The sequence below is a fragment of the Neodiprion lecontei genome, chromosome 4 (assembly GCF_021901455.1).
Source record: "Neodiprion lecontei isolate iyNeoLeco1 chromosome 4, iyNeoLeco1.1, whole genome shotgun sequence".
Lineage (NCBI taxonomy): Eukaryota > Metazoa > Arthropoda > Insecta > Hymenoptera > Diprionidae > Neodiprion > Neodiprion lecontei.
The window spans coordinates 19,095,010-19,118,921 of NC_060263.1; the positions used below are offsets into that span (position 1 = coordinate 19,095,010).

Genomic DNA, 23,912 nt, shown 5'->3' on the forward strand with positions numbered 1-23,912 from the left:
AAGATGTCAGGGAAAACTAGATTTTATGTCCCGGACCCAAACCTTAAGCCTGGAAATGTCATAGAATTTTTTCCCTTAAAATTTGCGGCCACCCTTTACTTGGAATATTCTCTCACCTCGTTGCGATGAGGGGGCAGGTTATGCTGGGGGACGCCCACGCCTCCGGACTCCAGGGTGCGCACTCGTAGAGTCTTAGTTCACGGCCAGATACGGCTCCGAAAACGCTGCGCCATCCTCCGCTGCATCCGCCCGGCAGACCAAGACCGAATCCACTTCCGGCACCGCGGGACGTGCTGGCGCTACTTCCGGCTCCGTCTTCGCTGCTCTCGCTGCTGCCCCGTCCATTCTGCAACTTCAATTACGTAGTCATTTAACGATTAAACCTCGCCTTCCGCGAACCCCAGATTTCCGATCAATCGTCGATTAACGAGCTCGAACTTTTCCCTCCGGCATGACGATTTCCCCTCCCATTTCTTTTTTTTTTTTTGGTTATTTTACTCTCTGTGCTTCGCTTCTGCCCCAAGAATTTATAGTCACACGCTGTGCCAGGGGTGTAAAATTTATGTCGATGTCGCGATTAATATTGTTCGATTTTGATTATTGTTTTTTTTTGGTATTTTGATACGAAGATTGGTTTTTTGCCAATTCGTACGGGTGGTAATGCATTTGAAATTGAATTCGAGTTTATTATACGACTCTATGATTATTGTTTCAAGATGTTCGAAACAGAAAATTGGATCGCTAGAAAATTAAAGAAAAAACACGTTACGTATTGCTATCGAAACTAATTTACATTTCTTTTCTTTCACCTCGATCAAAATACTCAAACATGATTAAATTTTCCGCGTTAAATAATCCCAACTAAATACATACACGAATCGTGCTTATTCAATTAAATGTTTTTATTGGTATAAAAATTGGTCTTTCATTTTTACATTGACAAATAATGTGTGTCTAAGATTTGAAAAATATTGGAGATGCGAAGGTTAAAACTGCCAGATTCTCGACAAATTTACAGTACGAATGAGAAACTCATAATTGTTAGGTAATGGTGTAAAAGTATCATCACAAAGCGAATTTGAATGCATGCCTGTACGAGAGAGAAAAATATGAAAGAAAGAAGATAAAAAAAAAAAAAAACTGCAGACGCGAAATGAGGCGGGTGAATATACTACGCTTGTGAGTTGAAGATCAGCCTGAATATTTGCCGAATGTTATTTATTAATTCCAATTAAACGAACGGTTGAATAACCCAAAGCGCATGGAGCGAGAGATCGAGAAAGGGTTTAAATTTTCCTTCAACGTTATAAATTAATTGCAGCCACACCGAAGTTTTCATACAATGAAAGGAAATGCCGCCGGCCGCTGCCAGATATACCTACATACATTTATGATGCATAGACACTAGAGTTTTTCTCTTCGACTACTAAAACACTGACGACACAAAACCCGGCATCGATTCGTCCTTTGCAATTTCATTTTTGTAACATGTTTTAAGCAACTTTTATTCCGGGTTTATCTGTTTTTGTTATTATTAATCATTCGTATAATCAATCATTTTTCGTATGTTTTTACACTATATTACAGAAAATTATTCGAATCACCGGAATATCAACGAGTGTTTTGCGTTTCTTTGATTTTTGGCCATCTGATTTTGGCTTCTTTTTAATACTCCTTATTTTTCTAATCATTAGCAGAACTTGCGATGTTCCTTTTTCCTCACTCTTACACTCTTATTACATCGAATCGATATCATCTATGTGATCATGAATTTTTTCTAATTAATTCGGTCAGGATTGATTCAAAATTTGTAGACATTAATCCGTAAGTTGCACACTTTCGTAGTGACACTGGGGTCACTGGGGACCCCACATCCAAAATCATTGCGTAGAAACGGGGATATCGATTCAAATGATTTGAAAAAATTCTGAGATAATCTTTAACTATGATGTTTCGAGATAAATTAGTTATTCTTAGCGAAATGAAGTTATCATAAAAATCATAAAACAACAAAACACCAGAAAATGGATCCTTCTACTCAAACGATCATAATTGACTGAATTTTCAATGTTTTGAGCTGAAAATTGATTGAGTAACTCTCAAGACACAGATTCTCGAAATAAGAAAAAAAAAATAGGAAAATACTGTACGATGAAAAAGAGATATTTATTTGAGTGAGTGAGGTTGAATTTTCGGAAAAATAATGAATCAACTATTTCCACAATATTTCATTAATCATCTTGAATCAAATGATATTATTTTGGGTGTTTTTCATATCGAGTTTACTACGTTGAACATATCGCGGGGTCATTTTGACCCCGGCAACCGACGTAGGGGTTAATGACACTTCCAATATTGTTCCAGAATATACGTAATATTGAACAAGTTTCACTCATTAAAAGTGAATAAATCAAAATTTGACACGGGCAGTTTTTCGAATGATAAGGAGAAAAAACATTCTTTGAAAATTGCAGATTATCTCATTTTTCCCAGACATAACAATCACTACGAGTATATACTGTGCAGAAAAAAAAAAAAAAAACATTCACAACTTAATGTACAAAACACGAAGTCAAGAATGATCATTCAATTTTTTTTCCATCTATATTTGGAATGTAGTCTCGCCGAGTTGTGTGTAATAAAATTGCGAATATAGCTGGTACAGGTAACAGGTGCTCGTCATAGTTTAACATTATCATACAGATACGTGCAGGTACGTGATACGCGACACTCGAAAAATCGACACACCCACCCGCGTTATATACACAGAAGCGCGAGAACGTGGGATGGAAAAAAAAAAAAAAAAAAAAATCTCGTAATTATACAATTTGTCATGCAGGATGTGCAGAGAGCGAACGAAACGTGTGGCGTAACGTAACCTAACGTAACGGAACGTAACGTAACGGAATACAGGAGGAATCAGGAAATAAGCAACGAAAATCGTATAGTGTGACTCGAATCTCGAAACGTGTATTAATTTATCTAACAAACGAGGGAGTTGAAATTTTTTCCCTTGCTGTTTAATACGTGGGTTGGTGGGAAGGATTTCGTTTTCTCTTTAAAAAGCTGTATTTTTTTTTTTAAAGTTACACATTTACTTCTTCCATTTTTCTTTTCCTGCGTTGCGTTTTTTTTTTTTGTTTTTTGCTTTTTTTTTTACCTTTTTTTCTCAGTTTTTTGAAATATTTGATTCACCGGGACGTGACGGCGTCCCCTTGTCCCAGCATTCCGAGGCTCGGGGGCTGGACCAGCGTAATCCCTTCAACATGCGTACCTACCCGCAACCGTTTTGTGATCGAGATTAATCGCCAACACCGTATAAGGCATATTTATATGTGTGTCGCGTGTGCGTGTGCGTGTGTTTGTGTGTCGGATTGTACATGCGACGAATTAATCGATCAGGAAATATACCGCGACATCCGAGTGGACGGTGCTTGCATATACTGGCTGGCATTATACGCGGCAGGAATTTGTCACAAGTATAATTAAAGTGAAAACCTCGATTCTTATTCCACATTTTAAAACGAATTATATCCGGCATTCCGCATGTTGTCAGATATAATGAATATATTTCGCATCGATTAATTCAGATTCCAAAAATAATTAATTGATTTCAAAATGTACATGGTGAGAAAAAAAAATCGTCGAATCAACTAAATGTCCGTTCACGGGCAGCGAAATGAATATTTAATCGTATCGATTCAAGATTTGTTGGTCTAACAAAATGTTTAATTGGATTGTTTAATTCGACTCAATATTTTTTTAGACCAATGGATCTTGGATTGACTCGAATGAATATTCATTTTGCCGCCCGTGAACGCACATTTAATTGATTCAGCGAGTTTTTTCTTTCAGTGTAGCTGAACACTTGAAAGCTAATTGGCACATGATTTTTATTACTATATATGTGCACTTAATATTGCATAATTGAGAGAAAAAAAATAAAAAATGACACCGAGTGGATCATGATGAGATTTTAATAATACTTTGAGGTGAACCGAAGTTTGCAGGAAGTTATTTCATTCCACCGTTCATGAACGTGTAATGATAAACACTTTTTCAGATGTTAAATAAATATTATTTCTCTCGCAGAGAAAATGGCTATCAAGTGTTCTGAAAATCTCATTATTATACACGAATCTTGTTGTTTTAACATACTTAACAGGCCGAAGCAATTCCAGGAAATTGACGATTGGGAAAACGTGTTACGAATTAAGGAGCCTGCTTCGCCACAAAATAATAGCTTTTATCGATGTTCAATGATCTAAATTGTAAATTGAGTAAATCGAGTATTCATCCAATTGTTGTATTCATAAGCTACGAAGATTGGTTCGAAAATGGAGAAATACAAAATACTAGAATTCAAAATGGTTAAAAGTCTAGTAGATTCGTTCAATTTTACTGCCCCTGGCTAATATTAAACAGAAAACTATTTTTTTCGAAACTAAACAAAGCAGATTTCGTTCCTTTTCAACAGCCATTACAATACATCTATTCGTTGATTACAGCCAGTGTCAATGCAGCACTAAATATCCTAAACTAAATGTTTAACAAACTTAGTAAATTTTTAGGAAACAGTCTTTTGAACATATGACAAGAAGAGTATCAGACATTTTGACCAAGCATTCTACTGCAACTTGTATTATAGGACTGTTTTTTTTTGCCATCCATTGGGCCTTCCTTCGTTCCATTTTCAATACATAAAGTTTTCTGAAACTCGTAGTACAAACATTACCATGACTGGGAAATAATAGTGTATCCGTTTACACTTTATTCCATGAGAGCTTGCCATCGAAATTTCAAGAAAGGGTAATGAAAATTAATGTTTCATGCAAAACTACACATTAGGTTTAGTTCATTAGGGCACTTTCCACCTATGAAACTGCGAATCACAAGCTTCACATTTTGAGCCAAAGAAACATCCCTAAAAGTTTCAGCCGAATCCGTGATTCGGAGGTCTGATAACCGTCTTGTTAGCCTCACGAGAATCCTTAACCTAGGTATTTGAAGTCTTACGAATACAACGATCTGATCGAACACCCAGTGTAGAACAATATTAGAGGTTAATATTATTTTCTGCATTTGGTAAATGTTGGAATAACCAATTGCCGAATGTGAAAACACATCGTTAAAGGAAAATTGTACACGATGAACCACCAACTTTCGCGAAATCGTATTTTTCCAGAAGATTTCTGGTTGAGTGAGAGAGGTAGAGATACCGGAGGTGGAGTTATTCCCGGTAGAGTCACCCACGTAGCTGGAGGACGCGTATTTATTCAGCGTTGAAATGCGCATACCTTCAGTAGGCGTCGTCCTCAGAGCGACTGCACCATCCGCAACTCCTCGGCAAAGCCGGGGCAGCAGGGCTTCCCGAGAGGAAAGGGAAGCTTAATACAAACCCCAAGGGTAACACTGAATCGCACTACTTGCGAAGGGGGCTGAGTGCTTAACCCGGCTGTCCGAACTTAGCTCCGTTTGGAAAATTAGCACACCGTAGTGATACGGTGGTTGTGGTTATTACGGTGGTCGAAGAGAAGACCGGATCGATGCACCACAGACTCGCCGAGTTCGCCGGTTTCTGCACCTTTACCAAATAACGGTGAGGCTTTGTGCGATGTAACGATGACACAATATCACAATAAGGAGAAAAGAAGGAAGGAAGAAGAAGAAAAAGAAGAGGAGGAGAAAAAACCGCAACACTCGATTAACCCTGTTATCGCAATGCTTAACTGGCGTCGAGCCTCCGCTGCTTAATGCTTTGGAAAAATGTTTCACGCGGTATATCGAAGAATTATACATTTTTGTAGGCTGAGGAAGATTTAGATGGCTGTAAACGGAATGAAACGTAGTTCATTCCCTCGTCACTCTGTACCTGTATTCCAGCTTTCGTTGTAAAACTGTTTACCCGAATTTCAGAAATCATGAATTCATTCGCTAGAACTACTCCATCCATCGAAGTTTTTTTATCCCAAAATTATAGACAAAATAGAGTTCAGAAGCTATGTATGACACAAATTTTTTAGTACGACAGTTCACCACTCGTGATTGCACACCCGCAGGTGTAACACAATTTATACGGTACCGTCTTGTCGCAACGGATAAGGCATGTCATCTTTACCAACTGACGAAAGAAGTTTTCAAACTTGTAAGTTCGAACAATCATAAAGTCCTTTCCCACCCTCAATTAATGCACTGTATTAATACATTACAGACAGGGTGATATCGCATGGAATTCGGAACAAGATGAACGGCTGCATGCGGAGTTTGCAACGTGCGGTGCCCATAAAGTCTGGCCGAATGTAGGTATGCGGTTATAGTGGGATACCTAATCCTGAGAATATCCATACATCACAAGGAGCTTAAGTGTCATGGGTGGGGGGTTTGCTTATTGTGCATATACATAATCGGCGGTATAGATACGCCCGTTCTGAAGAATGAATACGTATTCATCCTGCTCCAGCTCGTACATCGCGTATACGCGCACACACGCACACTAAGGCTCGAGAGAAACAGGAGGGTATAGAAGGGATTTCCACTTGTTATATTAATACTCGTAGAAGAACCTGGCCCATCCACCTTCGTATTTATACACCGAGCCGAGGTGAAATTATAATTTTACTACACCCATAAAGATTAGGAGAAATTAGCGGAGTGATTTAGCACTGAACCACCCCCACATACGGCTACCAGCTTCATAACCAACATTTCGGCTATGCACTAGGGGCTGGAAATCGATTCCTCAGCTTTATGCTTGCGAAATAACCGTACAACTTATACGCACACCGCCAAGTAGTTTATGGAACTTCTCAAGCTACTCTGCCTCTTCGAAATTGTTTTTATCCATTTCTCCTTCGCCTTGGTTATAAGGTCACAGTATTATCTCGATTTGGAACAACGACCGTTCGATTCGCCATTTTTCTGGCTCTTTGTTGACCTTCTCAGTTAAACAGAGATCATGGTATTTTATTGCCATTCCGTCGCCGTAAGAAACACTTTTTCTTTTGTCAACTAAAATCAGTCTGATACTATCTGATGTCAGTTTAACACTATGTCATGCCAGTCCATCACCATCTGACGTCGATTTGACACTGTTTAATAAAGCAGTTTACCATTATCCGGTGTCACTCTAACGCTATCTGATGTCAGTTTAACACTATCTGATGTCAAAACAACGCAATTTGATTTCAGTCTAATACTATCTGATGTTCAACTCCCAAATTGACCAATTTTTATCAATTTCAACACCATCATTTTTGACAGTGTACGGCTTTTCTATTCTGAAGAAATAATGTTTACAGTAATTATGCTAAAGACACTTTGCACTATTTCCAATTTTCATAGAGGACGATGCACAGTTTTCAATAAACATTCCAATCCGCGAAGGACTGAACTGAGAGGACCGAAGCGAGGTATGCTTCGTACGACGTGTGACGTTGGTTTCTGGAACCGATGCGAAATTAGTTTCGATCCTTTGATCAGAAGACGGTTTTTCCCTCCTGTTTACTATTTAACGAGTTGGGTTTATTTTTCCACCGCAACGCGGAACCGGGGCTGGTAAAGGGGATGATAGCGGCAATTCGCGTCAAAGTACACACAGACGGAACGTGTTGTGGATGCGAGAGAGTGTTTTCACCCCGATCCAAATCTGGTGCCAGAAAGTCCCCGAGGCTAGGCGCGAGCTGGATTTCTTTGGCAAATACGAGGCGACACAGTACCGAGTGAGGGGGCTAATTTCAGAGTCGGTGCTGCGTACCGAAATCAGCGAACCCATCCGAGGCTTTGCCGGCAGCTGCTATTCGGAGGGGTGAAGGAGGAGAGAAAGAGGATCGTCGGTTCCTCCTCCTCCTCCTCCATCTCCTCGGCGATGAGGATCGTTTGCCGAGCTTGTAATTTTCCCCCGAAACCAAGCAATCGTCGCGAGCTCGAGTAGGCTCCTCCTCGGGCTCGAATTCAATACGCAAAGTTAGCTCAATTTATCGGTGAATGCACTCGGAATCGGCGGTGCGTTAGGCGCCCGCCATTACGGCACAGACGCCACTGCCAGCAGTCTGCAAACCGCTCGCACGGATTAGGAGAGAGCTGACAGCGGTGCAAACATCCCGCACTCCGCCCGCTTGAAGCGCACCGACGTTTCGCGACGACGAAAACCGCTGCAGCGGGTTAAGTGCGGACGTATGTACGTGGATGGGTGGATGGGTGGAAGAGTGGAAGGGTGTACTCGTGCGCCCGGAAGGCTTGTGCAAATATCCATCCAGGCAAGCGTAGCAAAAGATGCGGATTACTTTCGCGATGTTTGAATTTTTCTGCACATTTCATTCCCCCGCGCTACACTCGGTATAATTACACTGTTCAAGACTGAAAAAATCGTCGATACCTCGGATAGTTATTCGCATTAGGTATGTCTGGTAAGAAAGGAAAATAAAAGAAATTTATATTTAGATACCACGCCTCAAAACCACGCTCTTACATCACAGGTCTGAAGACTCATTTCCTCGGTAACCACAAGTCACCAGATTTCTATGAAAATGTTAAATTGATGCTGAATGCTCGTGACAAATTAGGATGAAATGTTTCGTTGAAAATCCATTTTTTACACTGCAATTTTTGTTTCTTTCCGGAAAACATGAGTTTAGCAAGCGATTAACACGGGGAACGCTTTCGTCAGGATATAGCAGAGTTTCAGAAGCGCTATATCAAGGTAGATGGAAACCAACCGTGCTTGCAGACTACTGTTGGTGCCTTCAGAGGGACAACACGATAACTGACTAGAATGGGAAAGCCAATCGTTCAAAAAAATACAAGTTTTTCAATGAAAAATAAAGTTTTGTGTCACTTCTGCTTGTAATTTAAAAAACAAAAATAAAAATCAATAAACACTTTTCTACTATAAGGAAACCTGATGTGATGTGAGAATTTTATTTATAAACCTGAATTGGCTTTAAGGTGAGGTATCATAACTACATATACTGTAAACCCAGTGAAGAGAAATATTTCATTTGTTGCATGGCGTTATTGATAGCGAAAATTAATGTTTTGGAGGTCATGCGGCAATCATAATGCGCTAAAAAAAATTCCAGGCAACATTGGTATAGTTCTGTGGTCTATTGAATAAATCCAATTTGGGAAACAAGTCTGTCAAATTGACCGCAGTAATATTATTATGGACAATTCAACAGGGTTGAAGTGAATGAGGTTATTGTAACGCCTGCGACGGGATCTATCAGAAAATATCGCTGCATTCCAATTTTGGGACTGTGTATGAATTTCAGTTAACAACAGCGAAGCATAACATTAGTCACATGTTTTGAACTCAACTTCTTCAAATTCAATCCAAAGTTGCAAAACCGCGCTTGGAATATTGTAAGCTGGTAAAATGATCAACTTGGATCCTGAATAGAAAATTTAACTAACCCAGAATTATTTCCCCGAGGGAATCTTGTCTCTTTATGTACACTGCAAAAGAATACAAGGAGAAAAAGGCAGAGGAGTAACGAAGGGAGAAAAAAAAAATAAGATAGTCAAAATTGCAGCCTGAATAGGTTCATGAGCATCGCGCGATAAGGGACCAATTATAGAAAAGTTGTCTATGTTTGCTTTCTTCTATTTTTTTGCAGTTTTCTTTCACCGTCGTGAACAGATAAGAAAATCAACGAACAATTCACGCTCAGTCCCCCCCCCCCCCCCCCCTCCTTCAATTCAAACAATGTTCTTATCAAATTTAAATTAGATCAACCGATCAGTTTAATTCCAAAATCTTGAACTTGATAATTTCCACATGGCTGAAACTTTATTTTATCCCACGTTGGAATGCTTCCGGGATGGAATGTCAGCGTTATCGTTTTCCTCCCGATCGAGGCATTAGCTCTGAAAGAAAGAGGTCTTGACACACATGGCGGCACGGTAAGAGGCTAGATCTTTTCTTCGAGGACTAGACAAGCACCGTAGTAGAATCTCCACGACCGAGAATTATCCAAAGAGGAAAAATAAGAAGGAGAAGAAGAGTCCTCGAGATGTTGTTAGGATAAAGTTTGAACCACCTCAACAGCGTCTCTGAGAATCCGAGAGCCGGAGTACGAGACTGATCGAATGATCATCAGCGATTTAAATTCAACGGGGTTGGTTAGCGAGCAGTGGAGAAGCACAGCCCAGAACTGAAAGGTCGAGTCTGGTCTAACGGTCGATTTGCGGTTTAGTTTTGCCTCGGCAGCAGATCTTTACCGGAGTCTGCAGGCTCATACGGATAATACTTTCGGGGCCAGTTTCTGCAGCATCCGCGGTTTAAAAACGGCGCTTTTATCTAGACGGGTCTCTGGAGACGCGCACCACTTCATATCCCGTATCTTGCGCTTCGATCTCCTTCTCTCCCCTTTGCTTTCTGTCCCCGTCTCCTTCGTACCATCCTTTTCATGTGCGCTGTGCACCCGCTTGTTAAGTTAACTTGACAGCTAGTTTCACGGTTAAAGAACTCGGAAAGTTTAGGGGAGAGAGGGGGGAAAGGAATAATACTAATGAGTTTCGCGTACCCCGAGTACCTTCACCTCGCTCGTTTTCACAATTTATCCAATTCGTTCTACAACTGGCAGTTCAGAATAGAGATGAACCGAGTCTAACAAGCGTTCACTTTTAACTGGTGTTTGAGTCAGACGTTTAGATTCACTCATCAGATCATTCCAAGGGGTCTAGTCAATTGATAAGGAAACTTTAGAAATCATTGGACGCGACGGCGTCAAAAGTTCTCGATAAGTCAGTTCACTTACAGTGAAGAAAGAAGATGAAGTCATCGACTATTGTGCTTTATGAACCATCCCACGGAAGTTCCGTAATCGGTGCCTTTACTTACTCAAGTCTTCCAAAGTCACTTGAAGTTGCATCAAGTTCGGAGTTATGGGAGGTGAAAAAACATTGACCTCTCTACACAGTCTCTAGAATTTCGTTCGCTATTGATTAGATGCTACTCATCCTACTAAACTCCGAAAGGCGAGTATTGCCTGGGCGGTCGGGATGAGGTACCGTTAAGCAACCTTTCGACTGATTCATCTTATTTGAACCGGGTTATTATTCCCGCTGGCGTTAGCCGCTTTCACGGATGATTGGCCGACGGTGGAAGAGGAGAAGAAGCACCGGAATCCGTGTGCGTATGCACGAGTTCGTACACAGAGAGAGAGAGAGAGAGAGAGAGAGAGAGAGAGAGAGAGAGAGAGAGAGAGAGAATAGAATAGAATGGAACAATTTTTATTATTCTAAGGCGATGAATCCAAAAGTATAAATGGGCTGCTCTGGTCGATATCGAAATTGCCGAATACATCTCCAAATATTGGAGTCCACGTATCTGAAACGCAAAAACGGGCTTGATAGCCTATTATACAAGCAATTCTGAACAAAAACACTCCGACAAATTTTCATTTGACGCAGAAATAAATAAATGGCATGAATTCTGCGAATTTACTATTGCGATTTCGGAGAATCCATTGCCATTTATTTATTTCTGCGTCAAATGAAAATGGATTGGAGTACTTTCGTTCATAATTGACAAAACTGAAGCCAGCAGCCAAAAGTAGCAGCTAAACGTTCTAATGTTCATTCAAATAAGGTAACGACGTGTCGAAATTTAAATTTTTAGTAATACTTTCCATACCTCTATAGAATTCTGAGGATGAAACTGAAGTGCAATTTTTTTATTTCCAAAAAGTTTAACTCGTTAGGCTGCTAACTCTGGCCGCTAGCTTTAGCTTCATTCATAATTGCGTGTACAATCGGGCTGTAAAGCCTTTTTTTTGCGTTTGAAATACGTGTATCTCGATATTTGGAGATAGCCTAGAGCCGGGCACCCCCAAATCTAGATTACAAATCAGTAAGTAACAGCAAGATACCTGCATAGTTAGGGGCAAGTTATAAACCACTAGAAAGACAGGCTTATAAGAAGAACTCAAGACAATAGCTAAACTAATACGTGGTGAATAGAACACAGGTCCACGATTAAACTAATTGTAAGCTAGAACTATGTAATACCGATCTAACTACTACTATGCTACTGAGCCCGAGTAGAGAGATCTCAATGGTGGGGGAGAGAGAATTCCACAGCCGAGCAGCTAAAACCAGCGTCGATTTTTGATATTCCGAAGTCCTGCATACAGGCACGACAAGGTTGGATGTGGGAGAGAGAGAGGGAGAGAGGGAGAGAGAGAGACTGAGAGAGAGTGAGAGAGGAGGGTGGTCCGGCAATCAGGCATGCTCACGGCGCTAATTCCAATCAATTATGTGCCGCCCCAGCACGCCTGCCTTCGACCCTGTAACCGTCCTCTCAGCCCCTTTATCAATACACCTACGCCACGTCCGATATATTAGTTATCGATTTCAAGGCTTGCTCCATCCTCCATCTCCATCTCGCGTGTTTCCTACAACCACGTCATCGCTGCTGCTGCTGCTGCTGGTGCTGTTTCTGCTAATACCTCCAGAGCCGCTCCTGCGCCTGACAGCTCCAAACTGCTCCACCTTCGACCATTGTGCATAAAAACCCAAGCATGAATCGGTCCGCTCACCCTCCTCCCGTAGCTTAAGGCGCAGCTTGGGTAGAAGCCATAAACAGCCCGTTCGGGCCTCTCATATACACCGGAAATCAGGTTTGGCTCAATTAAGTGAGTTAGGCTTACCTCAGGTTAGATTGAGCTTTCGGTCTGGAATCCCTCGACGCAAACTGTGTACGCTCCGGTACGCAGCAGTGTGTGAAAATTTACCAAAAACTTCGGTAACGGTATAGAGCCCAATCATTCAACCCTTTCGGAAGTGACATAAAATCTGTTTTTTGTCATCATTTTCATGGCGTTCGGTAAACGGAAAGTTATCCTTAAAGCAAATTTTGATGGTACGAAAGTTTCCGAGAGTTTGGGAAAGTGTTCGAAATGGATTTCGAAGTTTGTGGTGCGCACGTTTTACGTGTCACCGAAGAAGGAGATACCGTCGTTCGCAGGTTCTGTATTCAGGTGGGGTAACTTCCGCTGAAAATCTCGGTTAATTTGACCGAGGAACTTGGTTAACTCAAACAAATCAACGTGCCAGAATGTATTCATAGCAAACTCAGTTCGTCCTGCAGAAGTAATCTTCAATTTCCAAATCAGCAGCAGCAGCAGCGGTGAGAGTGTTGAATTCGACCCTTGGCCTGAATATAACTTTCAGTGTTAGCGATTCAGAACTGATTAAGGTCGGAGAAAACGCAATAAGTCAAGACAGGTTAAGCCTGATATATATATCACGTGCCCATGAATCTGCAGAACAAAAGAGAGAAAAGAAGCGAGACGTTTTTCCTTCGGGGGAGGATATCTATTTATCCTGAACGTTGTAACGTCGACGTTTTCTCGTCTGGCTCTCCGTTGTGTCCTACAGTCGTCGAGAGCAGGGTGCCGATAGCAAATGTGTCACGGTTCGGTTGACACATGATCTAATCACGGTGCAGGATAGATGGGAAACCGTGGCCCGGTCGCGTCGTTCGCCATCCAGTAGCTGGATCCGTGCATAAACGACGACGACGACGACGACGACGACGGGAGGCTCTGCAGTGAAGGATTGACGAATTTCTCCACGTAAAGCAAACGGGTGTCGGGAGGTACCCGATGTCGTCTACAGGTTGTAAGTGCACGAGCTCACGTATCCACCGGATGTCGTTAGCGGTTTCCGGACGGTACGAAATTCAATCCGCAAGCAGAATTGCCGAGGGGCCTACCAGCGGCGGCACCAACGGCAACGGTGTTGGGGAGAAATCCGGCACTCCAACCCAGTTCACCGCGTTCCAACGGATCACTGGCTCTCTAGGTCGCCTAATCGTTCCAGCCCATTAGGGCTCAATTAAGCAACCCGTGGCTGGTGGTTTTAAAGCTGTTGCTAATGTTGCAAATGTTGTTTCTGACGCCGATCCGTAACACGATACTTCCCGGTAACCTCTTCGGCTCTAACTTTCTTCTTCGGTTTAATTTCGTCTTGCATTCCGATAACGAGACTCCGAACAGGTGTCACTTTCCATTCCGAGATTGTAGGTCCATCATGGAATCGAAACCGGTCCTCAAGGGATCGCTGATGAAAAAAATGACCTAACCGACTTTCAGGCGAATATGTCGGTGAAACCGAGGGTTGGATGAACGGTGTTTGAAACTTTGCTTCAAACAAGGTGGTGGTGGAAATAACGCGCGCGTTTAGGGTGAGAAATTAACAATTAACGGCGTGCCGCCTAGTTGGCAGAGAATCCATGGGGTTGGGGGTAATTTTAGTCACTAATTGATTCGCTCACTGGTACGTGTGTCGGTCGCGCACGTCACCTCTCTCTTGCCCAACCTGTCGAGAGGGGGGGAAGGGGGGGGGGGATAGAGAGGGGGAGAGAATTGGGGGAAGTGGAGGGCAGGCGATGGAACGAGTTAATCGAAGTGTGAAACGGTTAGTGGAGCGCGACGTTGGCGGCGTTTCTGTAGGGTGAGGAGTTTGGCGGCCGACGGAAGGCACAGGATGGTTTTGCGGGAGGTCACGATTCCCTGACAGACACGCCACACGCCGTACGCTGATCCCTGGGGCTCGAAACAATTTGATAAGTTGACAGTGTCGCGGTTGCCGTGCGACTCAGCCTCTTGGTATCCTTATTAACCTTCTCTATTTAAACGTTAGTTGCTAAAGATATGTGTGGAAGTCTGAGAGCCGCTTTCAAACGTCATGCGTCACATGCACGCTTTTAATATGCGGATGCTGAACCATCCCCTTCCGCATCTCTTGAATTATCATTGTGAAACTACTCGAAATTCAAGAGTTGAACGTACTTACGGTGCATCGAAACATGGAAGCTAGTTCAGGACACAGAATTGTACTATATAACATGTTTAAATCTTGTTCAAGGAACGCTGTGGTTGCGTACAATTTCGGTCAGTTTCAACATCGTTACTCATTTTTACTTTAGCGAAAAAACAAGTATCGATTTTGGACAAAAAATTACTCCTGCTAGTTTTTACATGTTTTTAAAACGTTTTGTGAGCTCGCAAAAGTAAAAAAAAATAATACGGGGTATCAACAAGGTGTCAGTCAGTTGGGCGCAATTACATTCGAATCGACTGTAGACGAGAATTTGAAATTTTCAGAGTAAATTCGGCTACTATCCAAGTGACCAACCTTTTCCACTTTTGGTCTGATCCTGCTTATAGGTAACAATTTTGTGGTACAGAATCTCTATATAACTACTAAGTAACGAAAAGTTTTAATTTTGTTCTGACAGATAATCTTAGAAGTCAGTACTTCGAGTCATTATTATAACGCTCGACTAAAATGATCTCGTGCGATTCAAAGTATTGAAATCCATGATATATCACTATTCGAAGTCACAGGAACATTTATACAATAGGATCTCAGAATTGTTTTTGATATTCCGATTCAATGATGTTTGTGAAGTAGACCAATTGAGAGTATGACTATTCACACGTTGTAAAATCAATTCCAGAATCCTAATAAGGTATATGCACCATCTGTGGTCACCGTTCCGTTTATGGTCACCATTGTAAGATTCTATATTTATTCGTTTGATATTTAATCGCGTCAATTTTACTTTATTCTTGACTATAGCCCAACATTTCGCAACTTTCGGCAAAAATTTTCAATACCTTATATACGGTGTTGTTATTTAAAAATCAGTGTTTACGTAGATAAAAATCACTCTACTGTTTCATCTGTGAATAACAGGTCATATTACACGTCACGCAAGTGGATCAAAGGATGGTAACAACCGTTACTCAAGTGTCAAAAACCAGCACCTCTACAATACGATTTAACGGAGTGTCTTACCTGTAGGCAGTGTCTTCTTGCGAGCCATCCAATGTGCTGTAGCTGAGGAGGATCGGGTAGAGCAGAAGCGAGCCGCAAGGCCTTCTGGGTGAGGGCGGCGAGGGCGGAATGTAGAGCATTGAACCAGGCGTTGGCTTCAGTGGTGTCCAGTGCCCTGAGCCAGCACTCGTGAACACCGTCGGGTGAATGTAGCTCGAGAGTGCGACCCTCTGAAAGAGCGAAGTAAAGAAACGGGTTCAAGGCTGAGCGGTGAAGTTCAACGGCGAAAGAAGAGTGAAACCGAAACCCGGAACCGAAAGTGGTGGAGGAGTAGGAGGTAGGGGGGAGAGGAGAAAGAGTGAAAGGAAGCCGGCTGCAGCGGAGTGCCGGTGTAAAATTCATTCGGGAAATGCGGGGGCGGGAAGCAAATGGTATTGGGTCCCGGAGCGGAGAGTACCGGGCATCGGACGTGAGGAATCGTCGAAATCCGGGGCTGGAGTCAGCCGGTTCGAACCTCGTATATTATCGTAACGGTAAAGTGCGTAGGGTCGAGTGAAGAGGAGGTGGCGTGTTGCGGGGGTGGAGAGAAGCGTCCCTCCTCGGCAACGAGACAGCCACGACGGCGTGCCTTTTCTACTCTCGGTATTTTAGCCGGTGATTTTACGTCCTGACGTTTAAAACCCCCTTCAGAATGAAACCCTCAAACACCCCTTTTCTTCTCGACACGCGTTTGGATTAGTTTCCCTCTTTTCACGCCCCCCCCTCCCCCGCCCCCGAATTTTTTCCCGATTGATTCTTTCCCCGGTTCTCAATGGCTCGCAAAAACTATGAAAGCCGAACTGACGCGAATGCCAGTGAAACATGACAAGTAGATCACACGTACCTGTGTCTATCATCTCACTACCACTTGTGACAATAGTTTGAACCATTCGTGGCTATATTCATTAATCAGAGTTTATTCACGAAAGTGGTAGAGAACCGCTCTGATTAGTACATCAACTGAACAATATTTTTTGAAAAATAAAGTAAAGCAGGTAATACAAGATTTGTCCGATTTGACAGAGAAAAAAAAGAAAAAATCAACAGATAATAAGTGATGATTTTCTTGGGTTACTATCTGGTTACGTAGTACCATATGCGCGATTCGACGCGTGTCGAGTGAGATTAGATTTTAGGTTAACCACCCATTTATTGTGTTTCTAGAATTCGTAAAAAAATTGGTTTTTATATGAATAGTACAGAATAAATTAAGGCTAATCGTAGGAAAGAATGTGATTACAAGAATACTATGAAAAGTAGCAAACTTACATTTAATGTGGTATGTAATTTAATGTATCGTGTGCCTTGGTGTAATCACATTCTTTGTTTTAAAACAAATTTGATTTTCATTCTTCTGACCTTCCTCGACTAATAATTAATTGAAGCAGTCTGATTTCAGTCACGAATTGAGTAACTGGAGAGATGAAAGGTCAAACTGATCGTGTATACAAAAGTTGTCAAAGATCGCAATTGGTACAGTAATTACAAAATATTTTACATACACCGCAACTAACTCGGACCGCAGCGAGTGTTAACTCTTGTCTCCAAATAGCGAATCCACGTTTGCAGCAAGAAAGCTTTTCTCTTTTCGACTCGCACTCGTTGTCTGCTTAAATCACCATCGTGGATTACACTAGTTTGTTTTGTTCATATGTTAAACTTCGAGACTGGTCTACAACTCAATTTAAATTTCTACATTTGCGGGGTTAAATATGTTAATGAGTACTTTGTTGGCCATTTCACTTCGAGATAGTCGCACATTGCACATTCATCAAATTTATAGGAAAGACGAGAGTGAAATTGGAAATTCAGGGAAAGAGCTTTCTAAACTACTAACTAGATTTTTGTTTTTCTGGGCGAAGTGGAACTATTAAAAAAAATGGCAAAGAGCAAATTTGTCATTCAATTTTTGACCTAAGTACCCGAATTAGTATCGAAAATTGAAAGCAATGAAAAAAAATACTAAAATTATAATCAAGATCGAATCAGGTACTCATTTCACACACTAAATCGTTGTATAATGGTTAAAAACCTAGTCTCGTATTCTCCGTTAATTTCTGCAGTCTGCAATGATTCGTTTCGTTCGGAAGACTACTTTTTTCTTGCACTTTCAGGATAATCATCATATATTAATGTTATACATATAATAAATTTGATAAATATTTAATACGCCAATATCTCATAACGAAGTTAAGCGAAATTTATTGTAAATTGTGTCACAGATGGAAGAAGTTGTTAAAACTGTTCCGATCGGCTTGCCCGGGTGAAGTTTGAGGTGGTCAGAGGACGAGATTATGCTTTCCGCTAAAGGGGACGGGAATACAGGACCCGGAGAAACGGGTCATTATATTTCGGTGATTGAACAAACTTTGAGCAATATCTTTGCCCGGTGCGCAATTAAATACAAGCCTCCCGCGTCGAAGTTTGCCCGGGGAAGAGCTCAGCTGGCTGAGAGGCCGAATAGAAGGCGCGGGTTTTCTCATCGGCGACCGGACTTCGGCAGTCTGCCCGAGGCAGTTCGGATTATCCTACAGCATTTCGTCTGCATCCCCGAGGAGAAATAATTAAATTGGAGAGCCCTTTTAAAGAGGTAATCCTCAAAAGCGGAACGTCACTCCTCCCGAAAAGTAAATATCAAACGAACACGGCATTATTCTTTCATCGGCCCCTCGCCGTAAGCACGAGCTATAAAGAAACGGAGAAGGAAAGAGAAGGAACAGACGCTGCCTTGCCGCGGGACTTCCTCACTCCTCCAATTTCGCAAGTGTACATTAACGAAGACAAGAATGAAAAAAGACTCTTGTCGCTCGCTTTTATCTCGCTGATCACGCGGGGGCGGATGACCTTTGACGATGGTATTTGGGGGATGCGGAATTTTGTAAAGATATTTTTTAGGTATCGTAGTCGAGCCGCACACAATTGTTCCCGAAGACGATCAAATATCGAACATTTTCCTCGAAGCGATCTTTTGGTCAACGAGGATGAGAACGACTCGACAAGCCGTAACGACACATCCTGTTCCTTTTTCTCTCTCTGTATCTCGGTGACCAAACGCACCGCAAAAACGAGGACGGATCCTTACGCACACTTGCGTTTTCACCGAAAGGCGGACGCTGCTCTGAGCAAAACAAAATAATTGAATCTCTGAAGAGGAGGGAGGAAAAAGGAACGAGACTGGGTCAAAGCATACGGCACGATGTCCTTACACTCTGCGCCGAGCCTTTGACGCAACGCTGTCCACAATGTCGATGAAGAGACGTATAATGGAACATCAAATCTATGAAGTAAGGTAAGGAAAGGATGTTAACCAAGACCTTAACAAAAGATAAAAAAAAAAAAAAGAAAAGGGAAACAACTTGAACAAGGTTAACGCGTTGACGCCAATTTTTTCAAGCTCCGATTCGGACGATTTGCTGTTGGGAACGCTCCAACCTTAATAGTGAAAAATACTTTGATCTCGGTATAAAAAAAATTTCAAACTGAATATTTTTATATCAAAACATTCAGAACAATCCTAGAACTAGAAAACTAGAAGAATCCTAGACATTACGTGGCGTTGCTTAAAAAATGACTCAAACGAGACGAAATCGGACTTGTAACCAACTTCGAGCTGAGCGAGATAAACTCCGAGATATTGAGAACCGCTGCGAAGCTCAGTGCGCAGGGTTCTGACAACGACAATGCTGTCTGGCTGTTAACATCTCGCTCGCTTGCCTTGCCCTCACTCGAAAATTCCCCCTTTCTTTGACTAGGGTACTTTCCTTTATAACGTGACCCTCGCCTCGTCCCTTTTTCCCGCTCTTCAGCGCCCCCTTCGTCATGCCGGATTCGAGGGTTTTGTACGTCTAGACTGGAAGACTGGACGACATGTATGGATAAAAAATCCACTTGCGATCACATCCCGGTTATTCTGGGATTCCGGCTTGCTTCCGTAGTTCGAGGCTTTCGAATTTTAACGAAAACTCGAAACATCAGCCCTTATCCAAATTCGAGGCCATTAATATAAGCTTAATTGATTATCGACTGACGAAATTCACTCTGCGTTGGCGATTTCAGAGTATATAAAATTCAAATTCAAGACCTGCGGAAAATCGGCGAGTATCCAAATTGTTTTTTTTTTTTCTGGCTTCACATCCGATTGATTGCCGTGTCGACTCTTCACTTTCTGGTAATTATTAGTTTGTTCCGAGTTTTGCTTATTTGATAGAAAAATTGTTCGATGAGTATAGAGAGTATTAATAATTGATCGAAAAATTGTATTAGCTAGCAAATAGATTTTCTTTTTCCTGAATCGTAATATGATTTGAAAATTCTGGAACATATTCTTGACTGCCGGGTCAGTATTGTCAAATTCATAAAATTTCAAACCGGAATTAGGATTTTCGTTCATTATTGATGAAACTAAGCAGCATTCCTTTTGTTGCTATACTAGTAAGAATGTTAAGAAAGTTTAATGGTATAAAAATATGTAAATTATCCAGTAAATTTTTTCCAAGTAATTCAAAAAATTAATTGTACAAAAATACTTTCTCTGTGTCAAACGGTTATAACTATACATGATAAAATATGCTGATTAGCATATGGATGAAATGCAGTGTTGATGATTGTAGAAAAATTTATCATCCTAATTACGGTGATGGTTTTTATTTTTCAGTTAATGCCTGCAGCAAGTATGCAGATTAACCAGACTACGCAACGAAGAGCTTGAGAAGATTAAATAAAAAATTTTTACTTTCCTCTTTCCCTTGTGCTTCATATATACGTATACATTTTTTTACTCTCTTTTTTCTTTCTCTTCTACCCCCGAGCTTAATTTTTCCGATTTTAATTTCCTGTTAAGAGCTTTCAGTGTTTCCCCATTTTAAGATATTTGACACAAATGCGCCGCCAAGAGCGTTCTTCTTCCTCGTATTGGCAGAATTTTAATCAGAAATAAAAGGCGGAGCAGCTGCTTTGTTCTTGGGGAATAATGCGAAACTCGCGTAACAAACAGCGAGCTCGGGCGATAAGGGGGAGGGAGGTGAATAGCGAAAAGCGGAAAGTACCTACCAACCATTCGGAGCGGTCGGTTGTTGCAGAATTGGGGTGGAAACTGGATGTCTTGTTCATATACCGAAACACAAGCGCATTTGTATTTTATGCCCCTTGAAAATTATGATAACGCGTGCAAAAAATTAATGGTGCATGCGTTTCAAATACGCACGGAAAAATTTAAAAGTAATAAAAAACAACGCGATCGCTACGTTGTAAAACGAAACAACAAATCTACGTATTTATACATCCCGAGGCATAACCTTTATTCCATTTCCATTATACAGGTATTTCATATTCACTTCCCAAGGTTTTCACTCATCGACTCGAATGTGCTGTGCAGCTGGATTTGCACGTTACCTACTAATCGAGGGGGAAAAAAAACATCCACCGATTTGAAAGAGAAAAGAACCTGATACATAATTAAATAAAAAGAAGCATCAACGCGAAGTAATTGAATATCTCACGCTTCGGTTTCACAAGGAAGAGGCACGATGTTGAATACTTTATTCCCCCCACCCCCTCGGTCCCTTTGCCTAATTTTTGGTCCCATCAGAAAGTAAAGCACTCCCTTACTCCTACGGTGCGTGCACCCGTAGTCCAACATCTTTGATCCTACGGATACAGTGCATGTGTATACATGTGTATACGTATGTAAACGCGTACATAGATGAGACCCGAAATTACTCAGCGAACGTTACGTTTATGGTTAGATATCCCCGGTATAAATGGGATAGCTGGTTGTTGGCACAGTCACCGTGTGTCATTACACCGAATAAATACATGCCTGTGGCGACCACGACGATGACGTCGACAAATTGATATTATACCTTATGCACATACATCTAAGAGGAATTTCTGTGTACGTGTATATTTCAATCAAAATTAACAAACCGTGTTTCAGAGATCCCCGCAATGGTCGAGATGTAATTAAAGAAAGTACATAATGCGTGCATTAAGACCGTCTCTGTGCGCGCGTGTGGGCGTGTGTGTGCCTCGAGCAAACTGTTTATTTAGCTCATTGTACAAACACGCGAAAACGTGAGGAGACATTAAATTTTCATTTCCCCTTCTTTTTACCCTCACCTCGAAATCTCTGATGTCGTACGAATCGCTTAAAGCGAGATGAATTCGTCTCCGAAGTCGTCTGTAATCTCACCACACAACTCGGGTAATTTCAATATCAATTCATACAACATCAAACACGTCCGTCACAAGCAACGATCTGAACTTGTCTGAATTCAGTCAGAGCACCTTTCCGGGACCAGTCAGGTTCGCGAAGCGGGCTTAATGCACTCCCGAAGCGAGGTGTGCTTTCCGCGGCAGAATGGTCAACCCCTGGAGTATTTTGCACCTGGTACCGGGAATGGGGAAGCTCTGGTTCGATCCAAGCTGCGTCCGCCTCTCTTCCTTCCCCCCCATCTCGGTTAATTCGGATGGGAATTACGCGGAGTTTAGATGGCCGGGCCCCGGGAGTGGAGTTAGAATAAACGTAGTGTATGGACTTTAGAGTGACCTAGAGGTATTTGCAAGAGGGATGCTATTTGTCCACTCCAGTAGACTGGACTCTGCAGGGCTTCTGGAGAGGCGGGCTTGGGTGGAGGAACTCAGGGTGAGTCATTGTAGCCCGAAAGTGGACAAACATTTGCTCTATCTAAACTGCAGAGTATGGAGTCAAAGAAGACGAAGAAGAAGAAGAGGTGCTGCTCGTTGGCTGAGTTCGACAGAGCGGAAGGAAAATATGGTAGGTACGAGAAATTACGAGGAGAGTTGTCGCAGTACGAACAAACTGTACGTATTATGAAGATCCGGAGACAACATCCGATTCGGATGCTTTCAAATTTACTTTACCGTCTACTTCTGAAATAACATCAAAAGTAAAACAGTCAAGATAAATTTAAACAGTATCCACAGATTGTTACCGGTTTCAAGAACAGGTCCAAAAAGTTCGCGGATACTTTTCCAGAGTCTACGCTTGCTTGTAGCCTCTAAGAATTGAAAACTCTCTCGCGAAGCCCTGGAATACAAGGGAAAAATTGCCAACGGATTATAATGGAGCGCAGGTATCTACATCGAGGGTCTGCGGAGGAGGATATTGAAGAGGTCGTTAAGCCTTGACGATAACTAGTGTACCGATATTCGTATCCGAGTATCGATAACATTCAATGCTGGATATTGCTAACACTTCGTGCACCTAGTCATGCATACACGCAGTATACCGAAGTTGAACAAGGTTTCATACGAAGTTGGAGAGGCCGTTCGCATGGTCGGGGAGGTAACGTAAACTCAACGACTGGGGCGGAGCGGTTGTTGGGTGGTGGGCACGTGTTTGTTCTGTAGGTTAGTCAGGGTTAGGCTGTTAGGCAGGCATAAACAATCCTACAGCAAAGACCGATAGCACCGGCTCAAGCACCCTATGAAACAGCGACAAATCCGCGGCACAATTTACCCGCAATCCTAGCTCGTCGGTCCGCCGTAGAAACGTAGTAGGCGTGGGCTTAAAATTCATCGTTTCTATCCATGCTTACCCCCCTCCCCATTACAAGGAAATCCGGAATTAGGTCCTAAAATCAGTTGGGCGCAGAAACACGGCCGTAACAATTAACGTCGCTTCTCTTCTGCTGCAAAGGGTTATCTCTTATTGCTGGTACCGTGAGCGATATTCGACCAAAACGTCGACGTACTCCATGCGTTTTTTGCTCGCTTCGCTTGCAAAAAAAAAAAAAAATGGTTTCGCACTTCAGTGAATCGCCCGATTTTACTCCAACTCGCAATACCGACATGGCGAATTAGGTGCCTGTTTTTGATTTGTGATAAACTAAGGCATGACTAGCCAATTTTCAGAAACAAATCTTGCCCAGGTCTAAGATTAGTAGGAACGTATGACAGTCGTGCAGAAACAGTATACAAAATGTTTGAACGTGAAATTCAGAACATGTGATTGATGGAATGAAGTGGAATAGAGTTGCAACTTGAAATGATTCACGATGTTCCGACTTGCTTCGTATCTATAAAAAAAATTTGCTTGCGCATTGGTGCGAATATGACATACAATG

At 41.9% G+C, this 23,912-nt stretch overlaps 1 protein-coding gene across 3 annotated transcripts in view; it reads right to left on the bottom strand.

Annotated features, from left to right (window-relative positions):
* Positions 1–23,912, bottom strand: part of LOC107223683 (beta-1-syntrophin) — a 243,491-nt gene that overhangs the window by 14,147 nt on the left and 205,432 nt on the right. For 2 of the 3 annotated variants that reach the window (XM_046738054.1, XM_046738053.1), the window contains exons 4-5: positions 15,808–16,016; positions 117–352 (exon numbers count right to left, since the gene is read on the bottom strand). In XM_046738054.1, coding sequence (XP_046594010.1) covers positions 117–352; positions 15,808–16,016 — 445 coding nt within the window. The remainder of the gene's footprint in view (positions 1–116; positions 353–15,807; positions 16,017–23,912) is intronic. The other variant, XM_015663447.2, reaches the window with a different exon arrangement.